This window comes from Urocampus carinirostris, chromosome 15, assembly GCF_059441175.1.
Source record: "Urocampus carinirostris isolate Australia breed hairy pipefish chromosome 15, RoL_Ucar_1.0, whole genome shotgun sequence".
NCBI classification, from domain to species: domain Eukaryota; kingdom Metazoa; phylum Chordata; class Actinopteri; order Syngnathiformes; family Syngnathidae; genus Urocampus; species Urocampus carinirostris.
In genome coordinates this window covers 26153390-26168515 of record NC_142363.1, presented here as the reverse complement: position 1 = coordinate 26168515, position 15126 = coordinate 26153390, and the positions used below count along the sequence as shown (strand labels likewise).

At 40.4% G+C, this 15126-nt stretch overlaps 1 protein-coding gene across 5 annotated transcripts in view; it reads left to right on the top strand.

Moving 5' to 3' along the window:
• The first annotated feature begins 1907 nt into the window (after positions 1-1907).
• The window catches only part of loxl3b (lysyl oxidase-like 3b), a 28885-nt gene continuing 15666 nt past the window's right edge, over positions 1908-15126 (top strand). For all 5 annotated transcript variants that reach the window (XM_088354562.1, XM_088354561.1, XM_088354560.1 and 2 more), the window contains exons 1-4: positions 1908-2164; positions 7399-7737; positions 11292-11455; positions 11525-11742. In XM_088354562.1, the coding sequence (XP_088210688.1) occupies positions 7407-7737; positions 11292-11455; positions 11525-11742 (713 nt within the window). In that variant the 5' untranslated portion in view covers positions 1908-2164; positions 7399-7406. The remainder of the gene's footprint in view (positions 2165-7398; positions 7738-11291; positions 11456-11524; positions 11743-15126) is intronic.

Sequence of the window (15126 nt, the reverse complement as noted above, 5' to 3'; positions counted from 1 at the left end):
CACTCCGTTTGGGAGAGTTTTAGAACTGACATGCACTTCAGTTTGTTCCTTGTAATACTGTACCAGTTTTCGTGTCCTCTTTTTCATCAGTATTTGCCTTTTTGGCATGTGATTTTTTTTCTTTTTAGTGTAGCACTCCCATATTTAGCAGAATTTCAGGGGGGTGTATGTAACGGGTGTAATAATAACTTTTATTTTATTGAAATTCCTGCTAAAATATGTGTATAGTTTTTGGTAAATGTCCTGCAATGCTGAGTCCAACAGTGCCATCTGCTGGTATGGGGTGGGGTTTGGTTTTGGCTTCTAACATGTGACCAGGAGGCGGGGTTTTGTCAGTTTAACCAGAGTACTACAAAGAGATCAAAGAGATCAAACCCAGCAGAAAAAGCTAATGTTGTGACTCATCCATTTGCAGAACTGTAATAATAAAAACCTCATCATCCAGTCCAGCGTGAATGTGGATCTTTGGTGGGACACGTACAACGCGGTTACAGATAGATAGATAGATACTTTATCTATCTAGTAGGTTCAAAGACACTTTGTATGATGGACAACACACACACACCACACCACAAAACAGTCAGTTGTCACCGTGATCGCCAAAGAAAATTATTGTTATTATAATAGTATGCTGAAAACATATGGAGACGGCAATAATGATGATTTTGACTTTGAATACAGTAATGGTGACGATACACTTGCTGGGTGTCGAGGAGCAAGAGAAAAAAATGCCGTGGGAGAAATCCTGCCATGACACCCAGTGTAAGGAAAAGGGCCAAGAAACAGCCATATGGCAAAACCATTGGTTCCCCCTTTCTCGCAAAAGAGGTGCTCCAGCTTAACCACTTTGGAAACCGCTATAAACACGAACCAGGCGATGTGGGGAAGCAAACCCCTAAACCAGACCCCCTAGGCCTGGAGAAGGATGGGCGCCACCAGGCTGTACTTGCCCAAGACACACCACAGGAAGTGGTGCCCTGACCTTTATGAATGATTCGCTTATTTTAAGAAGAATTTTTTTTTTTATTAATTACATCTGGAGAGATATATACAAAAAAAAATGATAATGCCCTATTACCATTTTCGGAACCAGTTAGAATTGAATAGAATAGAATAGAATAGAAAAGAATATACATTTATTGTCATTGTTACAAAATGGGTTGAACATATTGTGACAACAAAATTGGGCGTGGCACTCCAGGTTCACATTTAACAGTGATGAAAAAAGAAAACAAAGAAGATAAAGGAACAAAGAAGAAAAAGGTTATAATTTACACAATATTTACACAAGAAGTGTGGGCATCTAGGATGTTACATACAGTTTTGGGATCATATTAGTGCAATATGCGTTAGTGCAAAAATAGGCAACATTGTGCAAAGTGAGCATAGGCATGAATACAATTTTACATCTGTATGAGGTAGTGTGTTTGCAAGAGTTTACGTATTTTGTGCGGTGTGTGTTAAGGGTGGTAATGGCTCTGGGGAAGAAACTGTCTCTGAGTCTGTTTTTGTTTTGTGTGACCTGTAGCGCTTGCCGGAAGGCAGCAGGTCAAAGAGGTGGTGGCCGGGGTGAGAAAAGTCCTTGATGATGTTTTCTGCTCTGCTGAGGTAGCGAGAGCACGCAATGTCCTCCAGACTGGGTAGAGAGCAACCAACGATTCTCTGGGCTGTGTTGATGACCCTCTGAAGTTACTTGGGTGATCTTTGGGGACTACTTGGTGCCTGCGGGCCAGGTTGGTGAGCGTTTATGCGTGAGTCACGTGAACGATTTTACCTTTAAAAATAAAAATAAACCTTCCCTCCTTGCCCTTACGCAAGCATCATCCGAGCCGCCGTGAAAGAGTCCGGTTGTGCACCTACCAGGAATTAGACTCAGCTCCCCCCTCCTCTCTTTTTTTTTCTTTTTTCCTCTCTCCCCTCCTGTCTCCTCCTCTTCTTCAGCCGAGTTGTACAGCTGGCAATTTACTGCCCCCGCGACGAAGACGACGACATTTTCCTCTTCTCGCTTTTCAACAACTTATTATCCCCCCACTTTCCTCCATAGCCACCCCCCGACCCTAAATACACCAGCAATTAGACTGAGCCAAGCGTGAAAAGTCACGTGACTCTCCTCCTCTTTTCTAACATTTAAAAAAAAGGAAACTACGGAGCTCACACGAATAAGGTAAGCTTTACTACACACATGGTTTAACATAACATATTACACATATACATTAAAAGTTAACAACTTTTTGTGTAGGCTACGATGTGTTTGAATGGGGTGTTTGTTTACACGAAGCCCAAGAATGAAGTACAGTAGTCTTAACCTGTCGCTACATTTCGTGTTTTAGATAGCTTCGTGTTGAAAAAGTGTTGTTTGAATAATTAAAAATACTACTGTCTCGACGTGAAAAAGGCACATCATCACTATCTTAAAGCCCCAGTGTGTAATATTTGACCACTAGATGACACTGTTGCCTAATGCAAACAAAACCCCGTACCAGAGCAAGCAGAAAGATAGATAGATAGATAGATAGATACTTTATTCAGAAAGACGCCAGACAAACATGGTTGCGACTACTAGGTATGGATTCCACCATGTAAAATAAATACAAATTTCTCGACCTATGATAATTCTGTATGAATTAACCTTCAGATGATAGCTCACTACTATCCATCCATCCATTATCTGCACAGCTTATCCTCACTAGGGTCGCGGGGGTGCTGGAGCCCATCCCAACTATCTTGGGGCAGTGGGCAGGGGACACCCTGAACTGGTTGCCAGCCAGTTGCAGGGGACAGAGGGAATGACAATTCACTCGCTTATTCACACCGAGGGACAATTTGGACTGGCCAGTTAACCTGACATGCATGGTTTTGGAATGTGGGAGGAAACCGGAGTGCCCGGAGGAAAACCCACACAAGCACGGGGAGAACATGCAAACTCCACACAGAAGGTTCGATCTCATGACCTCAGAACTGTGCCGCACACGCGCTAACCACTGTGCTGCCCCGGATTCTACTATGTAAAATAAATGTAAATGTCTCGACCTATGATTATTATGTATGAATTAACCTTCCGATGATAGCTCTTGTATTTTTGCCTGGTGTTCAAAATATATTTTTTAACTGAACTAAAGGTTTTTGTACCAAAAGGAGGCACTAATTATTACACACAGTTTTTTCTTGTCTATTCATTATCTAAATCGGGTCACCCGAGCACCAGGTAGCCCCCTTGAGATTATCTGAGTACCCCGAGGACCGGTTCTAAAAGTACCTCACCAGCGATGCTTCAAATTTGAAAATTTTATTTCTAACTGGCATGAAAAAGTGTCTTAAAAGGGGCAGTGTATATTATTTGACCACCAAATTCGCTGCATTGTGTAGTGCAACCAAAAACAATTGCTAAAAAGCACAAGGAATAATTTAAATTAAGGAGACTCAGTGACCAAATCACACCATTTTTCTTATTTTCCCAGCCTTTCAACAAGGTTTTTGTTTTTTGGGGGTACCCTTTTAGCAGCAAGATGGTGGACAAGCATGTCAGCTCATGTTATGTTAAAATAGATGCAAATGTGTCAACCTATGAGAATTTTTAAAAAATGTACTTTTAAATGTTAGTTGATGCTTATCAATATTTTTTTGTTTTACCTCTAAGACGAGCTAAATAATACACACTGTCCTTTTAAATGCCTAACCAGTTCTTTCAAAATTATTTTTAAATTTAGCCTTTGATTTATTTATGTAATTAGCTCTGTTATTTATGTAAATAACCCCGTGCCCCCAGGCAGATGTTTCAGTGTTTGGCTGAGCCTATTTTAATCCCACTTTTAAGAATTATACATTGGCAATAAAATAATAACTTAGCGACGACATAGAATTACAGACGATGGCCTACTTACGAACAATTGTTCGTAAGTTGAATTTGTTCGTAAGTTGCTTCAGTGCTATGTTTTGTATGTTTGAGGTTTATATAAGTATGTGTAAGGCTTGTATAAGTAACCTGTATTCTTTTGTACTAAAATAAACATTTCATAAAATAATATCCTCCATAAAGATTAATAAAGTTGAGTTTAACTTACTTTTGGAAGAAGCGATTCAAGAGGTCCTCCTCCGTGGTAAAAAGTTTTCAAAAAAAGCGATCCAACCATTTTCTCAACCGCATCAGGCTTTCTTATTCCACTTTCATTTCAAAAGAAACTGCTCGCCTCTTCTATACACTTTACACCGACCATATTGAATGGATGCACGAGATAGTAAACAATAAAAACGTCAAAGTTCTTAGCGCGGTGGAGGTACAGGATAGAATGTTTACACACGAACTAGGAAGAGGAAGCGTATTTCCTCTTTGGGTTTGAGCTCTCACAGCGCCACACGCCGGTAGCGGCGGAAAGAGGCACTACAGTACTGCAATGTCCGGATATTTTTTCATATCCTGAAAAAAATGTTCGTATCTACCGTTTTTTTGTAACTCGTATGTTCGTAAGTAGGGGAGCGTCTGTAACAATAAAATAGAATGAAATATATAATAATAAAAAAAACTACGTACTTATATTCTGTTTTGTATATGTACATCAAAGGGCTTCTGAGTAGAAAAAGTGTGTTTTGCTGTGGCTCACAGCCTACAAGTCCTGCAGTTTTAGCTGGTCGACAGTTCTGGGTAAAAAAAGCTGTTTCTCAGTCTGTTTGTGCTGGCGCACATGTTCCTATACCGCCCTCCTGATAGAAGTGGCATGCATATAAGTCGAGTTAATGTTTCTTTTTTTTTCTTAATTATCAAATTTTTATCATAGGTGCATGTCCACTGTGAGAGAGATAAACTAAAAAGGAAAATCCAGAAATCCCAATGCATGATTTTTAACACTATATTTGTATGATATAGCTGCAAATAAGTATTTGAACACCTGAGAAAATGAATGTTAATATTTGGTACAGTAGCCTTTGTTTGCTATTACAGAGGTCAAACTGGTCCTGTAGTCTCTCACCAGGTTTGCACACACTGCAGGAGGGATCTTGGCCCACTCCTCCTCACAGATCTTCTCTAGATCAGTCAGGTTTCTGGGCTGTCGCTGAGAAAAACAGTGTTTGAGCTCCCTCTAAAGATTTTCGATTGGGTTCAGGTCTGGAGACTGGCTGGGCCATGCTAGAACCCTCATATGCTTCTTACAGAGTCACTCCTTGGTTTTCCGGGCTGTGTGCTTCGGGTCGTTGTCTTGTTGGAAGACCCAGCCACAACCCATCTTCAATGCTCTGACTGAGGGATGGAGGTTGTGCCCAAAAATCTCACAATACACGTACCCAGTCATCCTCTCTTTAATGCAGTATACTCGTCCTGTCCCATGTGCAGAAAAAACACCCCCAAAGCATGATGCTACCACCCCCACTCTTCATTCTTCTCCCTCCAAACACGCTTTGTGGAATTATGACCAAAAAGTTCTATTTTGGTCTCATCTGACCACAAAACGTTCTCCCATGACTCCTCTGTATGATCCAAATGGTCATATGAAAACTTACCATGACATGTGCTGGTTTAAGCAGGGAAACCTTTCGTGCCATGTATGATTTCAAACCATGATGTCTTAGTGTATTACCTACAGTTACCTTGGAAACGGTGGTCCCAGCTCTGTTCAGGTCATTGACCAACTCCTGTCATGTAGCTCCGGGCTGATTCCTTACCTTTCTTACAATCATTGAGCTCGCAAGATAATATTTTGCATGGGGCTCCACTCTGATTGAGATTGACCATCAAGTTTAGTTTCTTCCATTTTTAATGATTGCTCCAACAGTGGACCTTTTTTCACCAAGTTGCTTGGCAATTGCTCCGTAGCTCTTTTAGTTTACAATTTTGTCTCTGGTGTCTTTTGACAGCTTTTTGATCTTCGCCGTGTTACAAGTTAAAGTCTTACCGATAGTATGGGTGGACACTTTTCTCTATGCAGCTAAGGACCTCAAACAGGTGCATCTGATTCAGGATGATACATGGAGTGCAGGTGGACTTACAGGTCTTTCAGGGTCAGAATTCTAGATGATACTCAGGTGTTCAAATACTTATTTGCTGCTGTATCACACAAATAAATTGTTAAAAAATCAAGCATTGTGAATTTTGGATTTTTCTTTTTAGTTTATCTCTCTCACAGTGGACATGCACCTACCATGAACATTTCAGAACGATCCATGATTTCTAAGAGGGCGAAACAGCAAAATAGCAGGGTGTTCAAATACTTGTTTTCTTCACTGTAAAATATTGCACCAGATGTCAATGCCACTGAATGAGATAATGAAGACCACACCCCCCGTGATTCATTGCTTCTTGAGTCCCACATCAAACGAATGAATTGGGGAAGGTTTGCTTGTGGCTTTTTATTCAAGTATACATTTCCCTCATCCGAACCCAGACAGTCCACACACATGCTGTGAAGCCTTCCCACTGTGATGTTGAGTCCAGAGCAGAAAACGTGCAGCCAGTGAGGTCAGCAACCTCTGGCAAAGACGCCGGCAGTCGAACAAACACTTATTTTAGTACGCGAGGGCTTACCGGGATGGGAAAAAAAGTCGAGGGAATGTTTGAAAGGAAGATGGATGACGATTCCAAATAGGTATAGAGGACGGTTTCCACTATTTTGTTCTAAGCATAATTGTTTTATGCTTTTTATGCTAAGTTGAAAAAAATGCGTCTTATTTTGTAGTACTATTATTGTAATAGTGATTGTTTTCACATTGGGAAAAACCTTATTAGTACATTGTTTTATTTCCCAAAAATTGTGCCCCTTCCTGACCAAAAACAACAATAACAACAAAAAATCCAGCATTTGTAATCCAATCCTACAGTACATTTATAGTATGGGCTATGTCTGGAGATTGCTGTCTTGAACCAATATCTAGTACTTTTAAATAACGGTTATGTCAATCTAGGTATAAAATATATCATTAATAAGGCTCATTTCTACAATAAACTTTTGGTGTTTTTATTATATTTATTTTTAAAATGGATGAGAGAACGACGTGTTTGATAAAACATTCAAATTTGTGGTTTAAATGTACAGTTCTAATTTTAGTATAAATGATAAATTATTGTTATTTAATTCATTTTTAAAAATTAGGTGTCAGTTTATAATGATAACTACAACGATAATAATAATAATAATAATAATAAAAACTAATAGTAGTAATAATAATAGTGATGATAGTTGTGATAATATTACATATTAAATTTAACTTTAAAGCGCCTTTCGGGACACCCAAGGTCACTGTACACAGAAAGTCAAACAACGAGAAAACAAGAACAAAACAAGATGTAGATGGATTGCGCAGCCCAAGTAGTTTTTTTTCCACAAGAGACGCAAAGTAATACACACTGTCCCTTTAAGAATGCTATTAGGTTCTCCATTATTCTGTCTCAAATTGAAATCATCTTTCTAGCTGTGAAAATGTCGACACAGACTGGTGGGCGCCACCTGTGCGTCCTCTTCTTCCTCGTCCTGTGCTCGCCCTGTTGCCTCGGCCAGACACCGTCCACAACGCTCGCCAACCTGCGCCCGTCGCCATCCTCGTCCGCTCAGACGGAGAAACTGAAAGTGCGACTGGCCGGATTCCCTCGCAAGCATAACGAAGGCCGAGTGGAAGTCTTCTACAGGGGCGAGTGGGGCACAATATGCGATGACGATTTCTCCATCGGCAATGCCAACGTGCTGTGTCGACAGTTGGGCTTCGTGGAGGCCACGGCCTGGACGCACAGCGCAAAATACGGGAAGGGGCAAGGTAGGATGTGACACTCTGTTTGGGATTTTAGCTTGCTTTATACAGCCAATATCTGGCCCTTTACTTTGCCCTGTGAAGAAGAGGTAAGATCGGGCTTCAGAAATCCAGCCCGACCCATGCCCGCGGGTATTTGAGCCTGACCCAGCCTGAGCCCGACCAATTAACTTGATTATCCCGAAGCAACCCCGAAATATCATATTTTATTTGTCAGGACTCAGGAGGAGGAGAGCGGATTTATGATAACAAATTAAAGCTTGTTTTTTGTAACGAAATCTAGGTTAAACAAGACTGTATAAACATTTACATCTTTTATATTTCTGAGTCTGCAGACGGTACAGTAAACCGACAATTTTCCATCATTGACAGTTTTTTTAAGACGACGGGAAGATTTTAAGGCCATGGGTCATTTTGACGGGCTGAAAATTGGGCCATAAACCACAGTAGGAGACCAATGTGAAAACTGGAGTGCCATGCCCAATTTCGTTGTCACAATATGTTAACCCATTTTGTAACAATGACAATAAAGGTATATTCTATTCTATTCTATTCTATTCTATTCTATTCTTTTCTTCAAAATGAGTGGCACCGAAAGAGAGAGGCAGAGAGACAAAGAAAAACAATGACAGGCGCATAATAAAAATAAAAATATGCAGCAAAAAAGCCCGACCTGAACATAATGATTGACATTTTAGACCCTACCTGGCCTAAAATTCGGGTTGGCTTAAGATCTTACCTCTGCTGCGAATTCTGCTTAACAAGTCAGGCGTATGCCAGAAAAATACAAAACTAGGCGCTTGTGATCAAGCCCCACAAATTCTACCTAGCAAGTAACACTGGATTTGGGGCTACACCATGAGTCAATCCCATAAAAAAATGTGTTTTATATTTACCCGAGAGACTTAAATATTTATGAGTTCAAAAGAGTTGTTATGAGGCCTGCCTAGCATCAGGTTAGACCTATAATGCCAAGAAATGAATAATAGGGCGGTTGTGATCATGCCGCACAAATTCTTCTCTGATATGTTATTACCATAAAAAGTGTATTTTTCTTTTTACCAATTAAACAAAGATATTTATGTATTTGAAGCAGTTATTATGAAATTCTCAGAGTAACAAGCCACACCCATAATACCAAGCAAATAAAAATAGGGCAGTTGTCATCAAGCCTCATGATTTCTGCCTAGAAACAAGGGCTGTATTTGGGGCAATACCAAAAGAGTATTTTATATGTCTCATCTCATCTCATTAGCTGCACCGCTTATCCTCAGTAGGGTCGCGGGGGTGGTGGAGCCCATCCCAGCAATCATCGGGCAGTGGGCAGGGGACACTCTGAAATGGTTGCCAGCCAATCGCAGGGCACACAGGGACAGACAACTATATTTTATATGTAAATACCATAAAAACTAATAGACTCAAATATTTATGGATTTGCAGGAGTTGCTAAGTAACAAGAAAGTACTGTTAATGGAGCAATAACATTGAGCTCTGAAATCAAATGCTTTCATTAACAATGTTTTAATTTATACCAAAAAGCTTTTTGGATAATAGTACCTAACCCTAAGCTTTCAAACCCAAATAAATTTGCCTAGCATCAGTTGTACATTATTTAATTAGTTACTTAAACAATAAAAGCCCCACAATATATTTTAGTATTGTTCTGCTGCACCCCCACTAAGTCTGCCTATCAACAATTTTTTAATCAACTAATTAGTTACGTTTTAACTTTATTTTAAGCCAAAAAATAAAAAAATATATTTCAGTACAGTTCTGCTGGAGCCCAACAAAGTCTGCCGAGCAATAATTGTCCAACTATTTATTTATTTGGGGCGGCGGTAGCTCAGGAGGTAGAGCGATCGTTTTAGGATTAAGGGATCCCAGTTCGAATCCCGGCTTGTCCGTGTTACATGCCGAAGTGTCCTTGGGTAAGACACTGAACCCCCAATACCCCCAATAAGCAGGTTAGCGCCTTACATGGCTGCACAGATCACGGCCGCTATTGGGAAATGTGAAGCACAATGTAAAGCGCTTTGGGAAGTCATCGACTTGAAAAGCGCTATAGAAATGCAGATCATTTCATTTGTTTATTTATTCATTCATATAAATCAAATTAAAAAAAAATCAGTGCCTTTCCGTTGAAGCCTCACAAGGTCTGCCTAGCAACAATTCTACTAATGAGTTACATTTAAAAAAGAGATATTTAGGTGCACTCTTACACAAAGTCTTCCTAGCAACAGTTGTCCAATCAAAAAATTGTTTATTTATTTTATTCTTTTCAAGCCCTAAAAATATATCTCAGTGCAGTTCCACCAGAGCCCCACTAAGTCTGCCTAGCAATCGTCGTCCATCTACCTTCTTCTGTGTCATGGATCAGACAGACGAGGACCACAATTGCGTCACGTTAAGAAAGTTTATTTCAGGATGGGGCAAAACGGGAGAGAGGGTCTTGGAGCGAAGAGAAATCTTGAAGTGGAGATTTGGGATTACCTTTAAGGAAGATGGAGTTAAGAAAGATGGCATGAAAGATGGAACGAAGAGGAAACCGAGCAACTGGGTTGGTGTGGCAGGTCTTGGAGTAGGTAAAACACGATTCTGAAAGACCGGGGCAGAAGAGAAGGCAGAAGTGTCAAACAGGTCCAGGTTCAGAGTCAGAAGCGCTGACAAACAGGTTCCGGGTGTAGGCTTTGCAGACAATCCGACAAAGATAGGCTGTAAGGCAGGGCTTTAAATACAGAGCTTGATTGGTAGGGAATTCAGAACAGCTGGTTATAAACGAGAACAGACAGGTGGAACTGATCGGGGTGCAGTGACAGAGCAGAGGGGGGTTTTGGTGCTGGTTACCGGTAGAGAGAGAGCTCATGACATTACGTTTTATTTATTTTTATTTCTTTGCCTGAAAATATATTTCGTGCAGTCTCACTGGAGCCCCTCTAATTCTGGCTAGCAACAGTTCCATTAAACTAATTTGCGACTTTTAAACGTTTTGAAAAATGAAATACATATTTTAGTGCAGTTTCGCTGGAGCCCCACAAGGTCTGCCTTGCAACAGCAGTCCAATCTACTATTTAGTTAGATATATCTCAGTGTTGTTCCAATGGAGCTCCACTAAGTTTGGCTCGCAACAGTTGTCCATTTAACTAATTAGCGACTTTTAAACATTATTAAAACCAAAATACATATTTCAGTGCAGTTCCACCGGAGCCCCACAAGGTCTGCTTAGCAACAATTGTAAAATTAACCAATGAGTTACTTAAAAAAATAATGGAGTCGAAAGAGATATTCTGGTGCAATCTCGCTGGAGCTCCACAAAGTCTTCCTAGCAACTGTTGTCCCATCAACTACTTAGTTTTTTTCTGGGTTTTTTTCCCCAGAAATATATTTTCGTGCTGTCTCACTGGAGCCCCAATAAGTCTGCCCAGCAACAGTTGTCCATTAAACTAATTAGCAAATTTTAAACACTTTTAAAATCAAAATACATGTTTCAGTGCAGTTTCGCCAGAGCCCCACAAAGTCTGCCTAGCAACAAGTGGTTGCAGTTGTCATAAATTGTGTTGAAGGTAAGATCTGGCTGGACAACGTGCAGTGCGGCGGCGGCGAGAAGAGTATCGGCGCGTGCAAATCTCGCGGTTGGGGCAACAGCGATTGCACTCACGACGAGGACGCCGGCGTGGTGTGCAAAGATGAGAGGATCCCGGGATTCGTGGACGCTAACTTCATCGAGGTCTGTCCATTTGATGATCTTTCGTTTGACCTAAAATATTTATATCTTTTTAAAAACACTTTTCACCAGGCCCACGTGGACGAGAACAAACTGGAGGAGGTGCGACTGCGCGCGGTGGTAGCGGCGGCCAAAAAACGTCTTCCGGTCACTGAGGGCGTCCTGGAGGTCAAGTACAAGGACGGCTGGGCGCAAGTGTGTGATGCCGGCTGGACGGTGAAAAACACCCGTGTGGTTTGCGGCATGTTGGGATTCCCTCACGAGAGGAAGGTCAACAAGAACTTCTACCGGTCAGTGTGGCTGATTTTTGTACACTTCGTTAAATAGGTGGTCCGAGATATTAGCTGACAAAATTGTGTGAGAAAAATAACTTACCTTTAAGTCCCAAACATGAGTACACTTTTTCGTCCAGTTCACCCTATAGCAGTCTCATGCTATCCTCATTTACGTCCACCTTACAATACACATGAAGTGTACTGCTTGAAAGGGCGCACTCCAGACTTTTATGTGCACCCTATAGTTGGGAAACTACGGTACCTAAAATGATAAAGTAATTATGATTTAAGTGATCAATGTAAATTAAAGGTAAGATTGTACCTAAATAATCCGACCCGGTCCGCGTGTATTGAAGCCCGAACCAGCCCAAGCCTGACAAATTACTTGATTTGAGGGACCCGTCCCGGAGCAAACCCGAATTTTGGTACGTTATTTGTGAGGACTTTTTTCCTATTTGTGAGAAGTTGGAGAACTTCTCTCACTGACTTATTATGTTATAATATTTAGTTTGATTATTTAATATTAATTGCTGTATCAATTTATGTACTTACATTTACATTGGAGGTAGGATTTTAAGCCCGAACCCGACTTGAGCCTAAACCGAAATTTGGGTCGGGTCGGGCCAAAAATGTCAATGATTAGTTTCGGGTTCGGGCCGGGCTTCTCTCATAAATTACCCATTCCTCATTGTTTTCAGTTTATTTTTCTTTGTAGAGGATCTCCACAACCAATTCTATCCCGGGAAAGTGGGACTGAACCCATCGTGCGAAAAAAAAAAGTCAGCGAGAGAAGCCCGGCCTGAAGCCCACCCAATGATTGACATTTTAGGCCCGACCTGAATTTCAGTTTGGGCTCAGGCTTAAGATCTTACTTCGAATGTTATTATAACGACATACATGATACAGTAATTATCATGAAATAATAAAACAAAATATAAGAACATGGAATGATAAGTAAGTATTATTAATGTAAAAAAATTGAATATGAATACATAAAATCATACAGTCATTATTATTAAAGTAATTAAATTAAATATATGTACATAAAATTATACAGTAACATTATAAATGAATAAACTGTTCATAATTGCATTAAGTTTTAAGTCTTATTGATTAAACTAAATGAACTAAAATTGATTACATAAAGTTGTACTGTCATATTTTTAAAGTAATTAAATACGTTGAATTACATTAATTGACACTGTAGTTATTATCAAAGTAAACATACTAGATAAAAGTGCATAAAATCATATAGCCATTATAATTTAAGTAATCAAATAAGTGGAAAAGTGTAATTTTAACAAGGAATAGCTATATTTGGCTATATTGCATTTACATTTTTGTCATTCTTTTCCTTTTAAGGTTTTGCATTTTTTCAGATTTTTACTTTTGTTCACGTTTTATGTTAAAGAAAATGCCAAAAGTGGAGATACTTGTTTTTCACATGACGGCAACAATCTAGTAGTTGCAAGGGCTCTATGAGAATCTCTGTCTTTCCTATTCCAGGTTGGACAAAAAAAAGGCTTCCATTTAAAAATGTGTGCTTCCCGTGTGTTTTTGTCCGTCAGGTGTGTGTGAAACCTCTGCAGGAGCCAACCACATCCGAGCCTCAAATACTGTACATCCTGTTTCGAAAACTTTTGGTCTCAAGGCGCTTCTGGTGACCTTGTTCTGGTTTTAAAGAATCATTTGTGGGTTAGGTTGTGGGACACAGGAGAAGGGCATTTATTATCCTTTGTACTTTTTCACTTTTAAATGTTATACAATAATCCGATTAAGATCCAACTGCGACTATTCCGCTTGCAATGGTTGGGTTAGTCCATTCATTTTCCTATTACTCATGCATGTATACGCTTTTGAGTAATCCGATGCCTCAAAGCACTCTGGGTAGTACAGGGGCGAATGATACGCTCACACTCAGTCTTACTCACTAAAAAGTGTGTATTTGTTGACATATTGAGTAGATCTAAATTTATTTTCTGAAAAGTCTGTCTACATGGCATTTTGATCTAAAAATAAGAAATTTTACTGATATGAACTACCTTAGAAGTCTTTTAGTGGGGCTGAAGTAGCCATCATGCAGACTCACACCAAAAAGTTGGGCGCCAAATGTGAAATTTTTGGAGTATCTGCATATTTAAGTTTGACCTCAATTCACGTTGCCGACTTGTGGAATGTCAGCACCTCTGTTCCCTAATGTCCCCTCTTTGCCAAGAAGCCAGAAACGTACACTGTTAGCAACATTATACAAAGAACAAAACAAATGTTTTGATGTAAAAAGTATAGTTTTAAAATCTAAAAGTGTCAATCTTGTAATTGTTCGGAATACTGTAACTGCCAGAAATCATCGCTGTGAACAGTGTAATCATAAAGACCGAAAGCGTGAAAATCGTACTGTTCGGAATTCTGTAACAAGTAGAAATCATCGCTGTCAAAAGTATACAGTAGTTGTCAAAACTGGAAACGTAAAACTAGTACGGTTTTTGAATACTCCAACCGCCAGAAATCATCACTGTTAAAATTTAGTTGTTATTACTAAAAGTGTACATGTTCCAAATACTTTACAAGCCAAAGGTCATGGCTGTAATTGAGAATGGAAAATGGTAAATGCGCTTTTCAAGTCAATGAAGACTTCTCAAAGCGCTTTACAATGTGCTTCACACAACCCATTCACACACACACACTCCCGTAGCGGCATGAGCCATACAAGGCACCTACTGTCAGGACCAGAATGGAAACAGGACCCAATTGCTTAGCGTTTACCACAAGTTTTATTGAAGGAAAGAGGAAGGGCAGCGCCCACGATCTGGTATTAGCTGGACACGGGAAGCAAGTCGCTATCGTACACGGATTGTGATCCGAACACAGAAGTGGATCTTCCGTAAGAAGCGATGGCGGTGTCAGGAACAGAAAAACTTGTCGGTAGCCGGGACTGGGAGAGCAAGGCGTGTTCGGGGTCGGAAACGAGTCGTAAGCCAGAACGGGGGATTAGATGTAGTCGGGTACAAAAAGAGGTCGTAAGCCGGGACAGGAGAGCAGACGTGGTCAGGATTAAAAAAGGTCGTAGCCAGAGACAGACGGGAGTAAAAACAGGACAGGTGGGAGTCAGGGTCGAAAAAGGCTTGCCTAGTAAACACTGAGGTTTGCAGACGGACTGACAACAGGGGGCTAACAGGACTGGGTTCAAATAGTGACAGGGAGCCAATCAAAACCCGCGGCGGATGGAGCCAAATGAGCGGGCACAGGTGAGTCACATCAATAATCATGACACCTACCTGTTTATTGGGAGAATTTGGGGTTTAGTGACTTACCCCAGGACACATCAACATTTAATTTGGAAGAACCAGGAATCGAACCTGCAACTTTTCAGTCCCAAGTCGAGCGCTCAAACTGAAAATG